Source organism: Medicago sativa, chromosome 7, assembly GCF_051527215.1.
Source record: "Medicago sativa cultivar Bolivia chromosome 7, Bolivia_mono, whole genome shotgun sequence".
Classification (NCBI taxonomy): domain Eukaryota; kingdom Viridiplantae; phylum Streptophyta; class Magnoliopsida; order Fabales; family Fabaceae; genus Medicago; species Medicago sativa.
Window position 1 is genome coordinate 93,697,195 of NC_140755.1, and position 24,068 is coordinate 93,721,262.

General features: G+C 35.0%; 4 protein-coding genes across 4 annotated transcripts; all 4 read left to right on the top strand.

The window, feature by feature from the left end:
* The first annotated feature begins 888 nt into the window (after window positions 1–888).
* Window positions 889–1,801, top strand: LOC146910461 (uncharacterized). The gene is made up of 2 exons (XM_085729436.1): window positions 889–1,306; window positions 1,401–1,801. The coding sequence occupies exons 1-2, from the start codon at window positions 889–891 to the stop codon at window positions 1,799–1,801; spliced, it is 819 nt and encodes a 272-aa protein (XP_085585562.1).
* A 688-nt stretch (window positions 1,802–2,489) lies between these two features.
* Window positions 2,490–3,869, top strand: LOC146910462 (uncharacterized). The gene has a single exon (XM_085729437.1). The coding sequence runs from the start codon at window positions 2,490–2,492 to the stop codon at window positions 3,867–3,869; it is 1,380 nt and encodes a 459-aa protein (XP_085585563.1).
* A 4,811-nt stretch (window positions 3,870–8,680) lies between these two features.
* Window positions 8,681–13,712, top strand: LOC146910463 (Leucine-rich repeat protein kinase family protein). Its single transcript, XM_085730788.1, has 15 exons — window positions 8,681–8,872; window positions 9,287–9,818; window positions 9,899–10,404; window positions 10,596–10,728; window positions 10,844–10,915; window positions 11,006–11,074; window positions 11,152–11,223; window positions 11,394–11,462; window positions 11,651–11,805; window positions 11,893–12,134; window positions 12,244–12,370; window positions 12,438–12,506; window positions 12,630–12,816; window positions 12,948–13,083; window positions 13,167–13,712. The coding sequence occupies exons 1-15, from the start codon at window positions 8,785–8,787 to the stop codon at window positions 13,500–13,502; spliced, it is 2,793 nt and encodes a 930-aa protein (XP_085586914.1). The 5' UTR covers window positions 8,681–8,784; the 3' UTR covers window positions 13,503–13,712.
* Window positions 13,713–18,924: 5,212 nt separating this feature from the next.
* LOC146910464 (nuclear transcription factor Y subunit B-1-like) lies at window positions 18,925–23,709 on the top strand. The gene is made up of 7 exons (XM_085730789.1): window positions 18,925–19,117; window positions 19,250–19,476; window positions 19,557–19,686; window positions 19,911–19,916; window positions 20,215–20,289; window positions 20,405–20,455; window positions 23,278–23,709. Exons 2-7 carry the CDS (start codon window positions 19,262–19,264, stop codon window positions 23,314–23,316), a joined length of 516 nt encoding a protein of 171 aa, XP_085586915.1. The 5' UTR covers window positions 18,925–19,117; window positions 19,250–19,261; the 3' UTR covers window positions 23,317–23,709.
* The last annotated feature ends 359 nt before the right edge of the window (window positions 23,710–24,068 follow it).

The window sequence follows — 24,068 nt, forward strand, 5'->3', positions numbered from 1 at the left end:
TCCTGGGTGCCTGAAACCCAATGTCGTTGGATCACACTTTTCCAACAACGAAAGCGCAGCTTGCGGTGGGTTGATTCATGATCAACTTTGTAAAATTGTGTTTGGTTTATGCGTAAAATTACCTCTTCAAATACACTTGCAACTGAACAATGGACGATTCCTTATGGCTTTTAGCTTATTTAATTGTAACACCTGCATCATGTGTTAATTGAATATAATTCATTGTGGTTTACCGATACTTCTTATTCTCCTGTGCTTGCAGACATCCTTGATTACATTCTCGAGACTCCTAATATAAACGAATCCTGCTCTTTACCCAAATGATTTCGCTCATTCCCAAAATAAAACACCATATTACCCCTACGCAACTTAACATGCGCTACGTGAGTTAAGTCACGCAGCGTGAGTTAAGTCACGCTAAGTGTAGTTTTTAGTTCAAAACTCAGCATGCAAGCCCAAAACACCATTTTTTTTCTTTCCCTCCACCTCCAAAAACCCAAAAAGTGCGAATTTTTGGGTCATAATCTCAACTCCAAATCATTGCAAATCGTCAGGAAGCAAGTTTATACGCTCATCAAGCATCAAAGAACATGTAACGTATCACCAAAACTCATCCTATTTTCCTGGTTTTTTCTGCCTGTCACGTCATTTTTGTCAGTAGGTGCTAGGGCTGAGCGTGAGTTAACTCACGCTAGTTGTGAGGTGTGCGCAAGTTAACTTGCGTAGGAAGATAACACTAGCGCAAGTTAACTCACGCTAGTGTGTTGCCCAGTCTGTTGCCCAGATTTTGAAATTTTGCGCCACTTTTTTTTACTTGCTTTGCTTGCCGCACAAGTCATTTATTTATTTTTTCTTTGTATTTTTTTTATTGAGTAGACATTGAATGGCATGGTGGAACATGTGGCAGAGCATGGCGTTGAGCCCAAACCGGGCAAAAACAAAGCTTCCGGCGTAGGCAAACCACCCAATGATGTGAAGTTTAAAGTGAAAATTCCTTTTCAAGTTGAAGCTCACATACTTCACAATCAAGCAAACCCGGTACCTACCGGTAACTTTGAAGAGAAGCCTAAACCGGTACCTACCGGTGTTCGTGTTATTGAAGAAAACACCGGTTCATTTTTTACAACAAACGAGAGATGGAAAGATCGAGAAGAATTGCATGGTTGGGTTTGTCGACAAGCGGCTAGGGCGGGATTTACTATTTCTATAGATAAATCTAGTACAATAGCGCCATACATGACGATGCAATGTGAGAGGAGTGGTGAATACAAGCCACCTAAGACGAGGAAGAAACCGAAGCTTGAAGGCACGGGATCAAGGAAGTGCAATTGTCCGTTTAGGTTTAAATGCTTCTTTGAAAAAAAAAACACAAGAATGGTGGATTGCAATGCTTTGTGGAGTTCACAACCATGAATTGGCGCCAAACTTATCCGGCCACCTTCTTGTGGGTCGACTAAAATGGGAGGAGAAGCAAAGAGTTATCGATATGAGAAAGAGCTTGGCAAAGCCTAGGAATATTCTCACGGATTTGAAGGAAAGAAACAAAGAAAGTGTGACAGGCATCAAGCAAGTGTATAATGCACGAACTAGATGGCGCAAGGGGCAAAGGGAGGACAAGACCGAGTTGCAATACTTGATTACAAAGTTGGAGAAGCATCGGTATGTCTATTTCACAAGAGCAAATAGCGAGGAAACCACTCTTGAAGATTTATTCTTTGCTTATCCGGATTCAATTGATATGCTCAACACTTTTCCCACCGTTTTGGTCATGGACTCTACCTACAAAACCAATACATACTGAATGCCATTATTTGAGATTGTTGGTGTCACCTCTACCAAATTGACCTATTCGGTTGCGTTTGCCTTTCTTTCCTTTGAAAGAGAGAATAACTTCATATGGACACTTGAGATGTTGGTTGGTCTTTTGACCTCAAAACACAACATGCCTAAAGTGATTGTCACGGATAAGGACCCCGCTTTGATGAAAGCCGTTGCCGAAGTTCTCCCTAAAACGGACCATGTGCTTTGCTATTTTCATATTGAGAAGAATGTAAGATCTAGGTGCATTACAGATTGTAAAGTCAATGCCAATCATTCGAAAGGAAAAGGAAAAGTTGTTGCCAAAGAAGCAAAGGAAGCGGATGATGACAAGCAATGTGAGCTTGTTAAGAAAATAGTGAGTGCTTGGAGAGATGTGGTTAACTCTCCTACGGAGGATTCATTTGCAATTGCATGGTTGACATTCAAAGATGAGGTATGCGGACCGTTTCCATTGTATGTTAAATATGATGAGGAAACCGTTTTGCCCCTTAAGAAGCATTTTGTAAGGGCATGGACGAATACATACTTGCATCTAGGGTGTAGGAGCACCAACATTGTTGAATCGACTCATGCACAATTGAAAAGATACTTGAGGAGTAGTGTGGGAGATTTGGCAACATGTTGGGATGAAATAGACAAAATGTTGAAAAACCAATTCGGTGAGATACATGGGAGTTTTGGGAGGAGCAAAACCGTCATGGTGCACAAATACAAAAAAAAACAACAAGTTATTCTCCGAGTTGGAGGGGTATGTCTCTAAGGCCGCTTTGGGTTTCATCGATGAAGAATATGAACGCTCTAGGAGATTCGGCTTTGCTAAAGAAGATTGTGGTTGTGTGCAAATGGCAACGTTCGGGTTGCCTTGTGCTTGTATTCTTGCCGAGAAGAGAAAGCAAAAAATGCCTATTCTTTTGGAAGAAATACACCCTCATTGGCGAAGGTTAAGTGTAATTGGAGAAGAGGTTGATGCCAATTTTTCCGTTATGGAGGAATGGGACACCATTCAAGAACGTATCAAGAGGTCCCCTTACAAGATGAAACTCTTCATCAAATACAAGTTGCGTGAACTAGGATTTCCGGAGGAAACAATGTTGAAGCCACCTCCGAGAAAAGTGGCCACCAAGGGGGCACCTAAAAGGGTGAAGTCTACACCGAAAACGAGGTCCACCGGTCGAATCCCCTCTAGGTGGGAGACTATTGATGCTCAAAATCCCGATAGTCAATGCACACATGGCAAGAGTAAGTCTCATAAGACTAAAGGTTCTCGTCTTGGCACTTGCTCCCGCTCCCAAATGCAACTCCTACTTAAAAAAAAACAACCTTATTTGCAAATACCATACATTTCACAAATTCCAAATCTCATGAGACCTTACGTTGAAGACATTGTGAATGTTAGAGGGGATGGTAATTGTGGTTTCCGGGTTGTATCTAGGCACATGGGATTTCATGAGGATGATCATGTTTTGGTTCGTCATGCACTTATTAATGAGTTGAAAACTCACAAGAGTGACTACTTGCCAATATATGCTACCGAGAGCCGTTACAAACTTATCTTGGATGGTTTACACCCTCCAACAAGTAAAAGTGGTATTGCACCTCCAGAGAAGTGGTTGACCACTCCGGATATGGGTCACATTGTTGCTAGTTGCTATAATAGAGCGGTTGTTCTATTGACTTTGCTCGAATTGGGTGGTTCATGTGAGACATATTTTCCAATCCGGAGTGCTCCACCACTTAATGCACATTCCAACATAATGTGCCTTTGCTTGATTCCCGACCACTTTCTTCATGTGAAGCTTAAAGAAAATTGTCCGCTACCACCTCCTCCTAAGGAGTGGATGACTCACAAGATTGGTGATGCGGAGCAATGGCTTTTTCAGTTTTTGGATAGAAACGCCGCCTTCGATGAGCTCATGTCTAAGGAGCCAAAGCCGCCAAAGAAACCAACAAATGAGCACAATCCTATTACTTTGGACACCCCGGAAAAGCCAAAGCAAGAGAACGAAGTCATGGATGAAGATGGAGATTATGCATTATCACTAGTCTAGTTAGATAGGTTATGACATTTTTGGGTCGGTGGGTGTTCGTCCTATTTTTTGGTGGTATTACACCCCGACATATTTTTTGGTGGCCTATTGTGTAATTTTGATATTTATGGCCAATATGTAACTAATATTATATAAATATATGAAAAGAATTATTTTGGATCGTTTACGTGTCATTAAGTGTGTTTAAATTATTACGGGTCATTACCGACGTATTTGTGAAATTTGGACCGTTTGGATCGTTTATGTGTGATTATGTGATTGTGAGAAAAACGATGTTTTTAATTAATTTTGATCAATTATGTCGTATTATCCGATAAACTTCTTAAACTGACGTAATTTGGTTAAGTTATGAATGTGGCGTGATTACAGGTCTTTCTAGACTTTTCAAAAGTCTGTTCTGTTACTGCATGCATGCATGCAGTTTCTGTTTCTGCTATGAACATGAGTTAACTCACGCCAGTGCAAATGGCAACGTGAGTTAACTCACGCACTCCATTACACTAACGCATGTTAACATGCATTATTTTTTTTTTACAAATAACACCAACGCATGTTAACATGCGCAATGCTTTTCAACAAATAACACTAACGCATGTTAACCTACGTAACGCATGTTAACATGCGTTAATATTTGTACTAGCGTAACTTAACATGCTAGGGGCAGTTTGATATTTTACTTTGGGAATGAGCAATACTGTTTGGGTAAAGAGCAGGATTCAATATAAACTTTGTGGATATATGTATTAGTAGCTTATTTTTGTGACCCATCCAAACTTTTTTTTTTTGACTCTGCGACTCCCATACCTTCTTAATACGCCCCTGATTTTACAACATTTTCATAAATACGGTCACCCACTTTTCATTGTTTTTTTATACAAATTCACATTCTCCAGTAAATCGTTAACTACATATTTACATCACACATTTTTTCTTTTGTAGTGTGTGCTATAAATTTATTATTGACAATTTAGGGTTTTTATTTTAATGAATACCTTAAAATTGTAGTTTTACTACAACTTTATCAAATATGTATAATATGTGAACATTTTCAAAAGTGTTCATTTTAAACTTACTACAAGCTTATGTTGTACATCATTTTCTATGCAAATTTGTACGGTAAAAGTATACATTTCACAAAAAATATTATATAATGGTATACATTTCCTTTTTTGAAAAATTAGTAAGATAAGTTTATGGACTTTTATGGTACAATGAGAGAAAGGGGCAGGAAAAACAAATGTAGGTAAAGGACTACACTGTCAATACAACACTGAGAAGAGCACCGACTTTAAACAAAATGGAAAGGTAAAATGTAGGATCGTTTCAATGACAAAATTTGTTGTCTCTAAGTCGAAAAAACAAATTGTCGTATCTTCATGAGCCAATTTTAGCGAAAAGATTACACATTGATTGCCTTCTCTTAGGTTATGGATAATGGATCAGTTGAACATTCTAATTATTATTTAACAATCCTTAAATCGAGAGAATATCTTGTGTGTATTGATTCATTGGATTAAGCAAGGATGAAATGCGATTCAATATTGTCAAAGGATGAAATGAGTTTATAAATTTCCGTATATACACATTGAAAACGAGTAAAGTATATTGATATATAGTTGCTCATTTGACCACCCACAAATGTGCCAATCATTCACGAAATAACTCCTAAACGTATTTTGTTTTGTGTGTTTTTAAGGCTTCGTAAGATAACCCTCGAATGTTGTTTTTTAAGATAAAAAGCAAATAAGGGGAATCAAAATAGTAACCATCGAGAATATTTATGAAAATGTTGAAATATAGCAAGAATACGTGGTAGTAAATTTATCATGGGCCAAAAATTTCCTTCTCATAAATGGGGCAGACATCTTTTACTTATCATATTCAGAATTTGACCATTTTACTTCATGCTCCCCAATTATACTCCTACCCCACCCAAAAACATCATTTTCCCTTCAAAAGCCACGTACCCTAAGTTACTGGATATTTTCAAAAACAAAAATTTGATATTTTTGTAATTTTTTGTGATTTTTTTTATAGAAAATTGACTTTAAAGTCACAGACAAAATTCCCTACATAAAGTAAATTTTCTTTTTAATATTAATATCATATATATTGTTTTTGGAAAGATCCAATAGTTTTGTATTTAATTTTGTAATTTTTATTTTTTTTTTATTTATAAAAATTGTATATTTTAGTGACAGACAAAATCCGTCATTGAAATTATTTCACTCGGAATATTTTCAAAACAAAACTTATGAATATTCATACCTCATACTCTGTTTTTAGAAGGATATGTTAGTTTAATATTAGTGTTTTTGCAACAAAACTTCTTGTATGAATATCAATACCAGATCTTTTATTTTTGAAAAGATTCGATAAATTGGGGTGCATGTTTTTTGTTTTTGTTCGAACAGAGTTTGTCAGAGGGAGGAACATAACTAGATGAATGAAATGACTCATGTTTTAGAGGGAGATTGTTGTGATAGATGTGATGTGAGTTAGAAGTCTCGCACATGGATGGAAAAGTGAATGAAACGACTCACACTTGATGGAAAGATTGTTGTTGATGATCAAGTCATCATTTGTTGAATCTGTAACGAGTCAAAACTAATCTAACAATCTGAACGCAACAAGACGAGAACAATCAAACCTTCGCCACATTAGACAATAAACAAAACAATGACGCCCCACTCTAGACGACGAAATCACGGGAAAAAAAATTAAAATCTACGTGAATAACATTTATCCCGATAAAGGCGAAAACACTACAGAAAGATGATCTCATGTTAAAACATGACCTTAAATTACTCATATTTGATAGATAAAGAAGAAAAGAGGTTGAAGAGAAGCCGTTCTCTCATTAAAAAATTAAGGTCCGCTCAGAATTATAAGAGAATCAACATAAGTCTGCGTTAAAACTACCTTAGACAAATGCAGAGTATTTCAAAATAAAAACAAAATGAGTGTACATATGTAATGTTTTTGATTCCAACAAAAGTCCGAAAGCAAAAGATAAAAGGCAATATGCAACAAACAAAAAAAAACATTATAATTCTGTCATCTTTTTGAAAGTAAAAGGCTACGGTCACAACCAACTTCATGAATCATAACCCCACGTTGTTAATCTGAAAATGGTGTTTTCACATCTTATGAGATGGTGAAATGATATTTGTACAATTATTTGTGATAATTTTTCTTCTTCTTTTTTTAGTGGTAAAAAAAAGTAGAGAGAGAAAAACAAGAGAGAGAATGATAATAAAATGTGAGTATGAGAGATAGAATTGTCCAAAAATTATTATAAAACAATTGTATAAGATATGTAATGACTAATGACTAATGAAGTGTCTAAAAACAAAAGACACCCAATTTTACCAAAAAAAAGGCATACAAAAAGAGAAACGGATGACAAAATAAGTAAGAAAATTTATTTATTTTTGAAATAAAAGTAAGCAAGAAATTAGTTCTATGATTTTTATAAAAATAGTGATATGATAAAAAGAACAAAAAAAGTAATATAAGACAAGATAACATGAAAATTTAAAAACATTTTTGTTTAGGTCAATCCTTTTTCTAAGTTGATTAATTGTGCTTTTCAAGAAGGTCACCAAAGTGAGTCGTGATTAAGCATGATACAAAAGGTATATGCATATCCTTAATGGCCATTTTGTTTCATTCTCCTACGCATCTACTATCTCCTTAGAGCATCCACAATGGAGACCCTCAACTTTGAGGTCTTAAATGGGTCCCACATTGACACATCACTTTTTTATTATTTTTTAATAATAGTACCTAATAGGTACTCAACCACTACAATGGAGATCCTCCAACAAAAGGTCTAAATAGGGCCCACCAATAACATTAAAAAACCAAGGTAAATTGCAATTGAAAAGCAATAGTACAATGACATGGATTATTTTAAGCAAAAGTAATGTGGGACCCACTTAAGCATTGAGGTCTTAAGTGAGACCCTGGGTCTTAGAAGACCCCCAAAAAATTTCTCCACAATGGGGGTACCTATTAGGTACCGGGTCTTAAATAGTTAAGACCCTACCATTGTGGATGGTCTTACTGTCTTGTAAACTTAGAAAGGTGTAGCTATCCATGTCTTTGATAGTGATTTTCCATTATATTTTTTTAGTTGTTATCCTTTCTTGTGGATTAAGAAACGCACAAAAAACATATTCATAAAATTGTGTAACTTGAAACCAATCCTATCTAGAAGACATACAAAAAACATTTTCAAAAGAGTTATTATATCTCTCTAATTTGGATCTTAAAATATATAAAAAATAATACATAAATTCCAAATTTTATTAATGAAAATTATTGTCAAAATTTTAAAATTTGTCACCATTACATGCTTCTCTCCAACTACATTTTTTCAATTCACCAAAGCTTGAATGCATGCTGTCTCAAATGTAAGATACCAGAGTTCAATTCCACGTGGATCAGCATAATTACTTTAAATACTCATTAAAATTATTTGTTGGATCATGCTTACCAACGACTCTTGACACTCATTAAAAAATAAAAAAAATAAATTTTTTATTAAAAATAACATTTTTTTACCTTTTTAAAAATTTGACTATACAAATTCCAAAAATCTCTCAAAAAAAAATTTCCAAAATAATTTTACTAGGTTTAGTTTTTTAACAAATGTCCAACAACACCTCTTAGCATTTTCCTTGTTTTGTTTTGTTGTTGACAAAACTCTTACTATTACAAGTTAAAATTTCCGTTAGTATATTTGTTCATAGTAACATAGATACTTGAGTACAACAATATACTACTAGTAGTATTTCGAAAAAGGTGGTATTGTTGGTGTCCCTTTGGGGTTGGCAGTGAGAGAGTGATAAAGTGGCTTTCTATCTTCCTTGTTTAGTTCCTCTCCTCCATCTTCACACACTTCCTAGAAATGGAGACTACTCTTCTCTTCTTCTTCCCCTCTCTGGCACTCTCACTCTTTCTCCTCCTCCCTTTTTCCTCTTCTCAGATCATGCAAGGTATTTCACTTTCTCCTATGTATAATAATATATTATATTATTATCACTTTTTTTTACAACCTTATTTTCGTGTCTCTCTAATGCCCTTATTTTTATGTTGTTCATTTTGTGCTGTTTGTATTGGCTTATTTGTGTTTATCCACTAATATAACCATTTGTGAGATATTATGGAAATAGTTTAGGGCATGTCTATATATTGTTTTCAATTTATTTTCATAATAAGTTCTCTAGGATAGCTTATTAAAACAACTTATAGCTTATGCAAAAACAGTTTGTCTTTATGATTTGTCACACAAATAGCTTATACATAAGCACTTAGGCTATAATATAAACACTTAAATTAAACGGTTTATCCAAACAAGGCCTTGGATACATTTAGACTATGTTGTTGAGTGAGTATGTGATTTTGAGCAGGTTTTGTAAGTTTGGACTGTGGAGGTTCAGAAAGTTTCACTGATGAAATTGGACTTGATTGGACTCCTGATAATAAGCTTACTTATGGTGAAATAAGCACTATATCAGTTGCGAACGAGACGCGGAAGCAATACACCACGCTACGACACTTTCCTGCTGATTCCAGGAAATATTGCTACACGCTTGATGTTATCAGTAGGACAAGGTACCTATTAAGGGCCTCTTTCTTGTATGGGAACTTTGACAATAATAATGTCTATCCTAAATTTGACATTTCTGTTGGTGCGACACATTGGTCTACTATTGTTATCTCTGATGCTAATATTATAGAAATGAGAGAGCTTATATTTTTGGCTTCAAGTTCGACTGTGAGTGTATGTTTATCAAATGCAACAACTGGACAGCCTTTTATATCTACGCTTGAACTTCGACAATTCAATGGTTCAATTTATTTTACACAATTTGAGCAACAATTTTACCTTAGTGTCTCTGCAAGGATCAATTTTGGTGCGGAGACTGATGCTCCAATCAGGTACCTTAATCCATTCTTTATCTTGCTGGTTTTGGAACAGTTTTCTGCCTTGTAAGAGGCTTATGTTTCTTCCGTTTCAGGTATCCTGATGACCCTTTTGATAGAATTTGGGAGTCTGATTCTGTGAAGAAAGCAAATTATCTTGTTGATGTTGCTGCTGGAACTGAGAAAGTTTCTACCTCTGTACCAATTTTTGTTAATAGAGATGATGTACCACCAGTGAAAGTGATGCAGACAGCCGTAGTCGGTACAAATGGATCTCTAACATACCGGTTGAATTTGGATGGGTTTCCTGGCAATGCTTGGGCAGTCACGTATTTTGCAGAGATTGAAGATTTGAGTCCAAACGAGTCTAGAAAATTCAGGCTTTTGCTTCCAGGCCAGCCTGAAATTAGCAAGGCTATTGTAAATATTGAAGAAAATGCTTTTGGGAAATATCGCCTTTATGAACCGGGATTTACCAATCTATCCCTACCTTTTGTACTCTCCTTTAAATTTGCCAAGACACCCGATTCATCCAAGGGACCTCTCGTAAATGCGATGGAGATAAATAAGTATCTTGAGAAAAACGACGGTTCACCAGATGGTAAGTTCCTCAATGAGAAGCTTAATCTGATTGTATGATCATGAAATGTTGTTTGGCTAATTTGAAACAGTTTAGAATAGAAAATCCATTTAATAAATATGTTGGATGCAATGCAAAACGTTACGAGCTAGATCTTGTTTGAAGCATTGGAAAATTATAATTTATGTTGTTGAGGGTTGGATATTTTGCAGTTGAAGCTATTTTCGGAGTGCTTTCTCACTATTCTTCAGCAAACTGGACACAAGAAGGAGGTGATCCATGTCTTCCTGTTCCATGGTCATGGATCCGCTGTAGCTCAGATCCACAACCAAGAATAATTTCAATGTAAAGGTTAATCTTTTTGAGGTTTTAATTATGCCTATATGTGGATTTCCTGCTATTGGTAAAGGAGAAATGTAAGGGTGTTATAATTGTTACCTTGTGTCCCTTGTGGTGGCAGCTTGTTATCCGGGAAAAACTTGACTGGGAATATTCCTTCAGATATTACCAAATTGGTTGGTTTGGTTGAACTGTAAGTTTGGTATTGCTTTCTAATTTTGTCTTTTGTTTGATCTGTCAAGCTTGAATCGTGATAGTGGTGTAATTTTATTCATGGATGCAGATGGCTTGATGGAAATATGTTGACCGGCCCAATACCAGATTTTACCGGGTGCATGGACTTAAAGATCATGTAATTTCTGATAACTTATTTCCTTCATCATTCTACGCATGCAGTATCCAGTTAATTGAAACCTTTTCCTCTTACAGTCATCTTGAAAATAATCAGTTCAACGGTGTGCTACCGGCCTCTTTGGCGAACCTTCCGAGTTTGAGGGAACTGTAAGTTATCTGGACATAGAGTATCTATTATTGTATCAAAATAGAAATTAGTATACTTTTGATGCATAGAATTGTGATTTTAGCAATAGGACATATACTTATCCACCAAATAATACTTTTGTTGCTTCACTCTTTTGTTACAATTCGAGTAATGCCCGTGATGTTTGCAGATATGTTCAAAATAATATGTTATCTGGAGAAGTACCGCCACATCTACTAAGCAAGGATTTGATTTTAAAGTGAGTACATATTTTACTTTCTAACTTAAACACAAGATGAAACCGTTCAGCATTACACATGAGAAAGTGGAATAACTTAATGGCTGGTTGCATTTTAGAAAGTAGTTCAAATTAATTATGTTTTTTTAGAGCATTTTCCAAATTTTCCCCTCTAAATAATGACGACCACATTTTTTTTTCATCATCAGCTACTCAGGAAACACTAACCTTCACAAACAAAGCAGAATAAAGAGCCACATGTATATTATTATTGGTTCAGCAGTTGGTGCTTCTGTTCTACTTTTGGCTACTGTTATATCTTGTTTGGTTATACATAAAGGAAAGAGAAGATATTATGAGAAAGGTAGGATTCTAAGCACGATTATCTATTCCGTTATTGTCAGATATTTGAGATGATAAAAAATGATTTACTTGTTTACACTCTTTATAGATCACATAGTTTCTGCTGTCCCTACTCAAAGGCCGGCTTCTTGGAAGAGTGACGATCCTGCAGAAGCTGCTCACTGCTTCAGTTTATCTGAAATTGAAAGTGCTACAAACAACTTTGAGAAAAGAATCGGTTCTGGTGGTTTTGGAATTGTATACTATGGGAAACTGAAAGAAGGAAAAGAGATAGCAGTTAAAGTTCTAAGGAATAATTCCTATCAAGGCAAACGCGAGTTCTCCAATGAGGTAACTTGCATTAAATAAACCATTCTAAGTATTTCATCATTGTGCTATCCTTATTATTTTGGTTCAATGAATTGATATGATAGTTACATTATATCTTTCTTTTATCCAGGTGACTCTTCTATCAAGAATACATCACAGAAACTTGGTACAACTTCTTGGGTATTGCCGAGAAGAAGAGAATAGTATTCTTGTGTATGAGTTCATGCATAATGGCACTCTCAAGGAACATCTTTATGGTAAGCCTGCATGATTTAAATCTAAGAACATAAGTCAGTGTCTTGAAATTTGTCGAATTTCTTGCAGGCTCTTTAGAGCATGGGCGGAGTATCAATTGGATTAAACGTCTTGAGATCGCAGAAGATGCTGCCAAAGGTTTATACGTTTTATGGAATTTAACGCTAATTATGTGTTATTTAAGATAATAGAATCAAATAGCCCTTTCCCATATGATATAAATTACATGTTATTAACTATATTATTCTCATGCTTGTCCAGGAATCGAATACCTTCATACAGGTTGTGTTCCTGTAGTTATCCATAGAGACTTGAAAAGCAGCAATATTCTTCTTGACAGGCAGATGAGAGCCAAGGTTTCAGATTTCGGTCTTTCCAAACTTGCTGTTGATGGAGTCTCCCACGTTTCAAGCATAGTTCGTGGGACAGTAGGATACCTTGATCCTGAGTAAGGCATTTGTCTATTTTCCATGAACGTCTGTGTTTTAGCAAACAGTTTATTATTTCTTGCTTATTTTTGAATGACTTATGGTCCAAGTAACCTCAAAGCTTGTCTTAATTTTTTCTTTCTTGATATAGGTACTATATTTCCCAACAGTTAACTGACAAGAGTGATGTTTATAGCTTCGGCGTAATTCTTCTTGAACTCATATCTGGTCAAGAAGCCATATCGAATGAAAGTTTCGGTCTTCATTGCCGAAACATAGTCCAGTGGGTGAGTTTAAATTTTTCTGCAAGCTTATAAGTTTTCAATTTGGAGTATTGAAAGGGTGTTTTTCTGTATCAATTGTTTCACAGGCAAAACTACACATTGAGAGTGGAGATATACAAGGAATTATTGATCCATTGCTAGGTAGCAACTATGACCTACAATCAATGTGGAAAATAGCAGAGAAAGCTTTGATGTGTGTTCAACCTCACGGAGATATGCGACCATCGATTTCAGAAGTTTTAAAAGAGATCCAAGATGCAATATCTATTGAGAGAGAGGCTGAAACATTAAGAGAAGGTAATTCAGATGAGGCGTCAAGAAATTCCTTTCAGTCTTCCATGAACATAGGTTCAATGGATCTTGGTAGAGCCGAGAGTTTCCTTTCAATTGATGAATCCATTGCACAGCCTACAGCAAGATAGATTTCTCTTCTAATGTTTTTCTATTCATTTCTTTCTCTGATTTTGTTTCTTTTGAGTGTGTTCATATTGTGGTCTGATTAATATTAGATGCTCCTTGTCATCCAAATGAAGTGTATGTATGCTGGAGTTTACGTGCTATACATTTTCATGCATCAATGTCACTGTATACGTTGAGTTGTTAAAAAATAGGACCTCAAATTTATTTTGTCACACATGGGTTATGATAGGGGTGGCAAAACAGTTCAAGTTCTCCAGCCTAGCAAGAAACTTTTCATATCAGGGGATGAACTTGATGAAAGTTTTAATGTTTTAGCCATAGATCACTAGATACAAATTATAGCATATCATCAATAACAAAGAAAGAACTAGAGATTGTGTACCTTTGAATTAGGTTGATGAGGATAACCGTAGACAACGCCGACAACTATGAGAGGGGTAACTACCCTCATTCCGTCTAGCTCTAGGTTTTCACCAATATTCAGAATAATTAACCGTCTAATGGGATGACGTTTAAATAGCTAAACGGCTGAGGGCAGGGACCTCTCATTGGGCTTATCTAAATGGTCCAACCCATCACGGTCCATTTAGTAACAAAAGCCCAATCACTCAAATTCATCATATAATTAGTGCTTAACACAATAGACCATAATTTATATTATGACATCAACTTATAATAATTGATTATTGTCAATCCATAATTGATTAATTAAATAATTAATCCAACAGAACTATCTTCATTTTCTTAATAATATACATGAGCACCTGACATAGATTGGAATCAGCAAGATATTCTAACTTTGTTAGACCTTCTTCTATTCCTTTTTATGTAGACGGACTCTTGCCTTATCAAAAAAAAAATGAACTATCTTCATTGATTATATGGTCAAGTGAAACGAGACACTTGAAAATAAACGGGTGGAAGAGTTTATAATATAGAAAAAGGAGATTATGGTGTTTAAATGGTATAGATTGGTCCAATCAGGGGCTAACATAAGTAGCCTTCCACACCTTTTGTAGAATTTGCTTCATAGGCTTTGAGACTTTCTAACTCCTTTCAATTGGTTGGTCAAAAGAAATTTTCCAGCCAATTGAAGTGCATGAAACTTTTTGCTTTTTGCAAGGGAGTATTTGAGAGATCGCCGTTCGTAAAAAAAAAAAAAAAAAAAAAAAACAGAAAAATCTGCATTACTCACAATGTTTATAGTTTACCCCCTCCGTCTTATAATAGGTGATCTATTTGACAATGTATAATATTGATCTAACATACTTTGATCACATTTTTCTACTAATGTTGCCAGTTTTTATTAAGGTAATAAAAAGAGTGGACATCAATTTTTCATTTGTAATCTATCTATAAAGAATAAAAGTCTTAATACATTGATAAAAAATGCTTAATCATCCATTTCTTTTTTATGAAGACGAGCTGAAATGTCAGTAAAGTAAGAAAATATGAAATTGTTTTACTATCCAAGTTCTTTATGGGTAGAAGCCAACATGTCGTGGAGTTAAAAGAATAAAAGTTGATTTCTTATGCTAACAATAATGAATTTTGCTTTATGGATAGTTACACAAAATGCACTCTTTTTTATCTTATCTCACCTTATCATACAAAATTTCTTATTCATATGTTAGAGCGAGGGATCGAACTCATGATCGCTTAAAAACTCAAATTTCTTACCATTGATCTAAAGTTATGTCAAACTCGATTGACAAACTTTTAAATCAATAAATATTAATATGTTAAATAAGACTTTCAAAAAGGTAAAACAAGTGTCTTTCAAAAAAAGAAAAAGATAAAACAACTTGAGACTATGATTTATTATAGATCGGATTTGAGTCTTAATACTGGGAGATAACTAAGGTGGGCTATTTAGTGGAGCTGTTTAGCAGGAGCTCCAATAATACTCTGAGATAACTCGGGTGAAAATACATTATTTAAGCTATAATCAAAATGTAAATAATGCCTCCTAAATGCATCATTTTATAATCCTAAGTCGTGGACTTGATGGGTCTCTCCTTGGTCACCCAAACCCATTAAGCCATAATCCGGAGTATTTCATCGATTATTTGGTACATGAAAGGTCGCGCGTGGACCTGGCTGCAACTCGTGCGTACGGAGCATATGAAGCCGAGACGTGCTTCAGAGACGTTTGTTATTCGTACAAGGCATATGGATTCAGAACACACATACTTACAAAATTGTGCCGCATGCAAAAAATGAAGCACTTGGAAAAGGGACATAATCATCTGACTTGCACAACCTAGTTGATGGCAAGTTTGATGTGGTTGATTCGATCTATGCATGACTTGAACTGTTGAACAGTCAAGCTAATGCTTAGGTAAGATCTGCCTATGTGAGGTGAGTTGACATGACTTGAACAATCATACAAGTGTTGAGGTAGCTCTTGGTTGGACGAGGTGAGCCAGTATGACTTTAGTGGTCAAGCTAGCAGGTTCGGGCGAGGTGAGCTAGTATGACTTTAATAGTAAAACTAACGTAGTGTTGAGTAGGGTCTAGATAGTTTTCTTGAAATATTAAGAGTTATACGGTATGCTTATCTATATCGATCCATGATCCACCAATCGGCAAATCTGATAATACTTAAACGCTTGTTCTTCGTAAGGTCGGCCCATACCAGTCCAACACCTAATTATATATAGGCAACATATAGCCATAATCTTAAAATCAAACACATGCTAAACCAAACCTCTGGGCATTGGTTTGTAAGAGTGTATCTTCTCAAGATTTAAGTTCGATCTCTAAATTAAGAGAGGTTTAGAATACACCTCTATGGTATAATATTATTCTTAATTTTGTATTTCCTCACACAATACCCAATAGCAGCTGTTGGATTGCTACGAATTTTTGGCTTTAATTATATTTATCTACTATCTAACATAAGGACCTTAACTGATTAAAAGTTTAAAATATTTCACACTAATAAGGTACCAAAATAATTCACATATTTCTATTTTTTTTTAAATAATCTCATTTTTCAATTTAAAAGGGAATACACAAAAGTACTTCTAATTGTGTATGTACACTTCAGAACCTTTCTTTCTAAATCAGAGAGGAGCAAAGAACAGGTTCCGTATAAAATAGACCCATCAAAATATTGGCTCATCATGAACCAATTTTTTACACGGTTTGATTATAGTACCTATCCAATTTTATCATGGTTCACTCATACTAAATCTAAACCTCAACTTTATCTCCTCTCATTGTACCTTCTCTCTTCCAACCATGCAATAGAACTGCAACATTTCTTCTCAATTTTTCACTCTAAACCGAGTGGTTCACCTTAACAAAAGCTCAATCCAAAATGAAAATTTTGGTTTCTTTGTTATGAATCATTGTGGCATCCATCTTTGGATCTCACATATTTGCTGGAATTTTGTCAATTTGAATTTGAAATTAATTTCTTGAATAAGCTATCAATGTATAAACTGATAAAATCTTTGTAAGTTGGATACCAAATCTGCTAGTCCATTAATGTTATGAATAAAAAAAAAAAAAAACTAAAAATTAATAGGGGAAAATGGACAATTAATGTAGAACTTTACATACAATTGAGATTAAAATTGGTGAAGCTGGCTTTTCATATTTCGGTGGGTACAAATTGTACCTTACAATCATAGAAAAAAGATTCTTCGATACATAACATAACAATTACAGATTTATTTTTCGGTGAATGGATTTTCGGTGAATCAATAGCCAAAAGATCAGCAATAAAAGAAACTCACCTTCAGCGAATGGATTTTAAGGACAAAGGAAGAAGAAAGTGCAATGAGAGAGAGTTAACAAGTTAGATTTGATGTTGATGGACTATGATAAGCTTTTGTGGGATAATCTAATCTAATGGTTGAAGTAATTGGTCCATCATGGACCAATACCTCAATAGGTCCAAGCTAAATGGCACCGCAAAGAACATCGAGTGAAAAACAAACGAAGCGGCCAAGCCTAAAAGTCACCTTGTCGAGTTCCAACAGCCAACAGGTGGTCGAATAATGCACCTTGTCGGAATCATTAATGACATTCAACCCAAAAAAAACACGAATTATTATTATGGAGTATCTGGTCCTTATTATAAGAAAAAATTGACTTTTTATGTTCATAGAATAATTAATGTATCTTAGTGTAAATATAGACTAGATACATCACTTACACAATGAACCAAAAAAGTCAATTTTTTTATGGAACAAACACAAACTCTTCTTTTGTGTTTTATTTTTTTCTTTTTTATGCCAAAAACATTAATTTTTTTTTTAACAAGGGACCTAAGTCCAGCAGAAGAAAAAACTAACAATAACAACGCCAAAAACATTAATTTTTTTTTTTAACAAGGGACCTAAGTCCAGCAGAAGAAAAAACTAACAATAACAACTTTAGGGGCTCCGTAACATCAGCTAGCATCAGCAAATTAACCCGCAAACCAGGACCACAATCACACCCTATATTTGCAAGTGCATCTGCACATGTGTTTGCCATGCGATAAGAATGACACCTTAATTTTTCAGTCCAAAGCTAGCAATCTACGAATTTTTTGGATGAATCGCCAACCAACAGGACTCCCATCCTTCCTAAACTGCAATGTATGCACTACCACACTAGACTCAACATGTAGCTCCACCTTTGAAAAACCTCTATCTTTAGCAATTTGAAGATCGTCAAGGATCCTCAAAGCTCAACTCTATACACACTACATCGACCAAAATTCGAGAGTAAATGCCAAGCCACTTCCCATCATGATTGCAAAAACAACCCCCCGTTACCCGCTGCAATATTTCTTCTACTAGCCTCGTTGTATTCAGTCAAATCTATTTCGTAAAAAAAAAAAAAAATTCTTACAATTTAAAAGTAATAGTGAACATGACTCATACGTTTATATTAATACGGGTCATGCCAACATTTATCTTAAAGATTTTCTTATAGAGAATATTTATCGAGAAAAATTAATGTTCAACTTTTGGTAAAATAAAGCGACACAATTTTTTTGACAAAAAAAAGTGACACAATTTTTAATATATAATTTATGCTAATGAAATTAATAACACGTTTCTTAAAAGTACATGTGAACATTTTGCTATTAATATTTCTTTTCTGCAACATATATTTATAGACATCATTTACCTACTCTAATTTCTAATATTCACTTTAGTTTATATTATCATATAGACCGCGCCGCAAAAATAAACATGCAAACCTTCTTACAGATTGAACTCATTCTATTTTTTTCCACTTAGTTATAATGAAATTTTCTTTTTCTTTATTAAACATTCTCATTTGTAACAATTTCTTAGGTGTGAATTCTATCGATCTTGTTATTTAATGAAAATTCCATTAATAGAAGAAAAAATAATAATTCTATTTATTTTTAACTTTTTAGGCCTGGGGTGTGGGGGTATTTAAAATAATTAAAACGAGTTAAAAAAAAAAAGAAGAGAAAAAGCGGAACTCTCCGAGTGTTGTTGCAATAATAAAAGAAAACGAACGGTGGTGATAGGTCTCATTCTGTAATCTCAATCGTCCTCCTCCTTCCTTTCTTCTCCAGCGTCCGATTCTCTCTCCATTCTTACCGATCTACGCTCGCGCCAAATACAAACATAATATTCAGGTATCTTACTTATATTATTATCCCTCCAAAACTATAACAACTAGGATTATATTCATTCTCCTTCTCTCTCTCTCTCTCTCTAGGGTTCTCATCGATCTATCTATAATTAATTAATTAATTTCATCATGTTAGGGTTCCGACGATATGTCCGAAACTCCGGCGAGTCCTGGCGGCGGCAGCCACGAAAGCGGCGAACACAGTCCTCGTTCCAACATCCGTGAACAAGACCGTTTCCTTCCTATCGCTAACATCAGCCGCATCATGAAAAAAGCTCTTCCTGCTAATGGTAAAATCGCCAAAGATGCTAAGGAAACCGTTCAGGAATGTGTCTCCGAGTTCATCAGCTTCATCACCAGCGAGTACGATTTTCAAATCATCCTTACTTTCTTTTTCTTACTTTTTAGTTTTATTTTCATTGATTTGATGTTTAATTGTTTAGGGCCTCTGATAAGTGTCAGAGAGAGAAGAGGAAGACGATTAACGGTGATGATTTGCTTTGGGCGATGGCTACTTTAGGGTTTGAGGATTATATTGATCCTCTTAAGATTTACCTTACAAGATACAGAGAGGTTAGGTTATTTTAATTTACTACTCTTTTTATTTTACTTTTACTTTTACTTTATAAGCTTTTCTGGTCCCCCAGTGAAAATTAATGTCAATTGGGTCCTCTGACAATCTATACGGAATTAATTTCAAGTTTTTAGTTTTTTAATTTTATTATTGCTATTGTACTTTTTAACTGATGGTAAATTTTTTTCATTGCTTTGTCATGGGTCGATTGGAAATGTTGCAGATGGAGGTAATTTCAAATCCTTTCTTTCATTGCTTGAACTTGAATATATTTGCAGCTTAACAATTGTTGTTTGAGATTAGTTTTTTTGCACTGATGGTGTCAAGTTTTCTTACACATACATCTAATCAAATCACTTCACTGTACCATGTTTATAGGCTAGTTCCTAAAGTATCTCCACAAATATCAATGTGGTGTGATTTGATTGGGTTAATGTGTAAAAAAGTTTTACACTTTCAATGTTTTGGAATAGGTTTCTGTGATTTTTTGGCGTGCACGAATCTATGTTTTATTTGTGGTGTTTCAGGGTGATACTAAGGGCTCTGCCAAGGGTGGAGACACATCTGGCAAAAAAGATGTTCAACAAGGTTCTAATCCTCAGGTAGTAAACACATACATACACACGAATTATGCGTGATTTTATAGCCGGAGAACACACCCCTAGAAACAATTAGAAAAGTAGTATCTGATTTTGTCATATTTTGTTGAAATTGCAGCTTGTTCATCAAGGTTCTTTCTCACAAGGTGTTTCCTACACAAATTCTCAGGTAACACTACTCTCTAAAATGCTAAGGCTGTTGTATTGAATGTTAACATAAGAAAATGTTAACGTTGTTGCTAAAACTATGAATTGTAACTTCCATACGAATAAATATGATGATTTATAGTTCTCGACTTCACATAAATATTGCCCCCCTGGCCCCTACTAGCACCCCAGCACATATTAATCATGACAAAAATAAAATGGGATTCACTGATACTTCCATTTTACAGAACTTTTTATGTTCAAGTCCCCTTTTCTATAAAAAGCATTTTTTACTTGGCTTTTATTACATTGATTCACACATTGTTTGCTCTCATACTGTTTTGGTTCGAAATTTTAATCTACCCATAGAAAAAGGTCCATGGTACAATTTAAGTGTCTGTTAACTCATCAATGAATTCTCCCCTTTTGGTTGGTAGCACACATCAATGCACCCATTAAAGTAAGTTGTGTGGGCTCTTAGAGTTGTTTGAGATTCTTCTTCCTACATGAATTCTATAAACAATAAAAATGTTAATGCTGCTATATGGTCCCTGCCACTCCTTGGGCTTTCTAAACATTCATTTACAAAATGTATTAGGGTTAAATTAGGTTTTGTGGATCTTGTAATTGTTGGCTGGGGAGGATGGTTTGGTAGCTTGGGTGGGGGAGTTAAGGAGCGGAGTGATCCCCACTCTCAACATAATACTAACATTAGCCATTTCAAAATAAAAGTTCACACCCCAATGGAAAAAAAGGTGTTTTTAGCTAATCAACATGGGTATGTGAATGGGGATCTTGTTATCATAATATGTGAACTTATGTAATAAGTGCTTAAGCTCAATAACTAATTTGTGTTTGAATATGTATGTTGGAAAAAGTTATATGTGATTCCAACATTTTTTTCACTGTAAAAATAAAGTTTGGGGTGAATGGGAAGGGATGCATAAACCGTTTTTCATAAGCTATATTGGCGAGTTTAGTAGAATAGTAAGATGTAACCAGCTTCTGAGTATATTGTGATTTATAAGCTATTTTTATCAAGTGTTGCCCAAATAATATTTTCCAAATGTTTCCTATATATTTAATCTTAAGCTTGTCTGTTGGAATTCTGACTTGGATACCAACACATTATCATTGGATTTTGCTAATTTCCCTTGGCCTATATTTCGGATCACACCGGACATATGATTAATAACTTATAAGTGATTGAATAGGTAAGCGAAGATATTATTTGAAAATGATTTATGTACTTATCATCCTGTGCTCCGTATCCGTTTCTAATTTACCAAAACACTTCAGCAGCGGTGCTTTTATCTATGCACTTGCAGCAAAGCCATTGCCACACCTGAAAACAGCGCTTCAATTCTCCCCATTACTATGACGGGGAGGCCTCAAAAAAACATAAATAGGAGTCAATTAGAATATAAAAATCAAAATACATATAGATATTAGTCAAGTCCTTGCGATTTATGGTCTACGAAACTAGAAAAATCACCATGAAAATCATCTCATAGAAAAGCTATGACCCCAACAAACTACTCAACAACCTCAACCATTATTGACCATACCGCCATTGTCTAGCCTTGGTGGTGCACATCATCAGCAAGAACGCTACAAATCCAACGCACTACACCCCAAATCTGCTTCAACAATTGAAGCCACCGCTCGTCTCAGTGCACTGTCCCTCTGCTAGACTTCTGTATGAGCTTCTATGAACACGATGCCCAAAGTCATATTCTAATTTCTAGAAGGGCCAATTTATGATATTATCAATTATAAGCACTGTGATATAAAGGATTTTTAATTAACTTAATACTTGCTGTAGCCATTCTTGCTAGTAGTGCACCAGTACACCAATTTTAAACTGATGTGCCATTGTAGTCTAGAAGCCAAACCACTAATATAACCATATTTTCAGTGCTGGAACAGTGGTTTTGAAAATAATTTGTTACTTGGCCTTCAAATGTGAAAGTGGTGATGTTAATTCAGATTAAGCTTTTTGTAATCGCTTTTTCCTGCATGTGACAGATTGTTCTGATTATTTTCTTGTGTTTACTGTTTATGACTCAAGCTCATCAGGAGGACCTATCCTAAAAAACTAGTCTTTTGGGTGGATAATCCTATAGCTCATGCAGTGTCTTCAATCCATGTGGATCATGACATTGCATACGCTTCAAAAGTTGGAACCACAGTGTCACTTGCGACACAATCTAAAAATGGATATACTGCTACCCCATACAAAAAAAAATAAAAAAATAGCTTATTAAATACCAAGTTTTTATTAAAACAATTATACTGGTCCAACGGTCTTAAGATGTCACCTCTAAAGTCAGTATCCATGATGGCTGTCTAGTTAGGATTACTTTCACTTCGACACTTCGAAGATTATTCCTTTCCTAGTTTACTTCCTTGTAGGTTGTCCCCTTTTCATTGGCTGACTTCTCATGAAATTAAAAATTGTAACGACTTGAGCTCTTATGAGCATGCCCATCCCAAAATATACTTTTTTGGTAGGAGAGCCTTTAACACGTCTCTTTATGTTAAGAGGCCAACCATGTTCGAGGAGCATCAGACACTAAACTAAATAGAGGCATTTTTTCCGTTGGGATCTGAACCGTAGTGTCACGTGTTTAGACTAGTCTCTCCTTTAGGCCCAACCACAATGGGAGAGTTGTGTGGCGTAACAATGCGTTCACATGATATTGAGCAATCATGATATGGATGTTCTTCCTCTTCTGTTTATGATATTATATCAGTTTAAGGAACTTATGTCATATCGGCGATGCAACTTTCTATGGATAATGATTTCTTTATGTTCATACTTTTTTTATTCTTCGATCTCAGGGTCAACATATGATGGTTCCTATGCAAGGTCCAGAGTAGGTAATAAGCCAATTGATCTTCTCACAGTGGTCGTGGTGTTTTCAGTTCAGTGCTGGTAGAGCTTTACTAAATGCCGTCGGCATAATTGAATGTATTTTATGTAATGTTAATACTGGCATAAGACACATTGGTTCTTGTGTCCTGATTTTTTTTCTCTCAAATTATGGTTTGTATATTATGTCTGGAGTAAAATTATTTATTTCGAAGTTACATTTGCAAGTGCTGGAGCCATGTTAGTCTTGATTCCTTCTGGCGGCTTGGCAAAGGCTTAAGAATTTAGGTAGCTGATTGTAAGCATAAATTGGTATATTTTTTCGATCCTTATTTTGGTGTACAATAATGGATGAAGATGGTTTGAGTTTTTGAAATACATTTGTTAACATTTGCAAGTAATGTGGTATTTTTATTTTTTGGATTACAGTGATGTGGTATTTTTATTGAGTGAGCATTTTAATGAGATTTTGAATCAACTTGATTTTGATGATTTGATCAAAATATTTGAAGTAAGATCAATTGTGCTGTGTGATTTTGTTCTAAAAGTTTTTTAATACAAATTTTTATCTAATGTGGTTAAACAGTATTTTGGATGCCATATCAATTGTGGGAAAGTGTAATGAAAATATATGTAAATTTATCAGGTAAAATCGATTATGATATAATCTTTATGATAAAATTTGTTATGATATCATAAATGTGGCCTTTTTATTTTCCCTACACAATAGTCAATGATGTGTTTTATTTTTTGGAGAAAT

Excerpts from the sequence above, each read along its gene's own strand:
- LOC146910461 (XM_085729436.1), top strand. The coding sequence starts at position 889 with ATGGTGGAACATGTGGCAGAGCATGGCGTTGAGCCCAAACCGGGCAAA. Across the intron at positions 1,307-1,400 it reads GAAGAAACCGAAGCTTGAAG|TTCACAACCATGAATTGGCG; the intron begins GCACGGGATCAA and ends TGCTTTGTGGAG.
- LOC146910462 (XM_085729437.1), top strand. The coding sequence starts at position 2,490 with ATGGGAGTTTTGGGAGGAGCAAAACCGTCATGGTGCACAAATACAAAA.
- LOC146910463 (XM_085730788.1), top strand. The coding sequence starts at position 8,785 with ATGGAGACTACTCTTCTCTTCTTCTTCCCCTCTCTGGCACTCTCACTC. Across the intron at positions 9,819-9,898 it reads GAGACTGATGCTCCAATCAG|GTATCCTGATGACCCTTTTG; the intron begins GTACCTTAATCC and ends CTTCCGTTTCAG. Across the intron at positions 12,507-12,629 it reads CGCAGAAGATGCTGCCAAAG|GAATCGAATACCTTCATACA; the intron begins GTTTATACGTTT and ends ATGCTTGTCCAG.
- LOC146910464 (XM_085730789.1), top strand. The coding sequence starts at position 19,262 with ATGTCCGAAACTCCGGCGAGTCCTGGCGGCGGCAGCCACGAAAGCGGC. Across the intron at positions 20,290-20,404 it reads AACAAGGTTCTAATCCTCAG|CTTGTTCATCAAGGTTCTTT; the intron begins GTAGTAAACACA and ends TTGAAATTGCAG. Across the intron at positions 20,456-23,277 it reads TTTCCTACACAAATTCTCAG|GGTCAACATATGATGGTTCC; the intron begins GTAACACTACTC and ends CTTCGATCTCAG.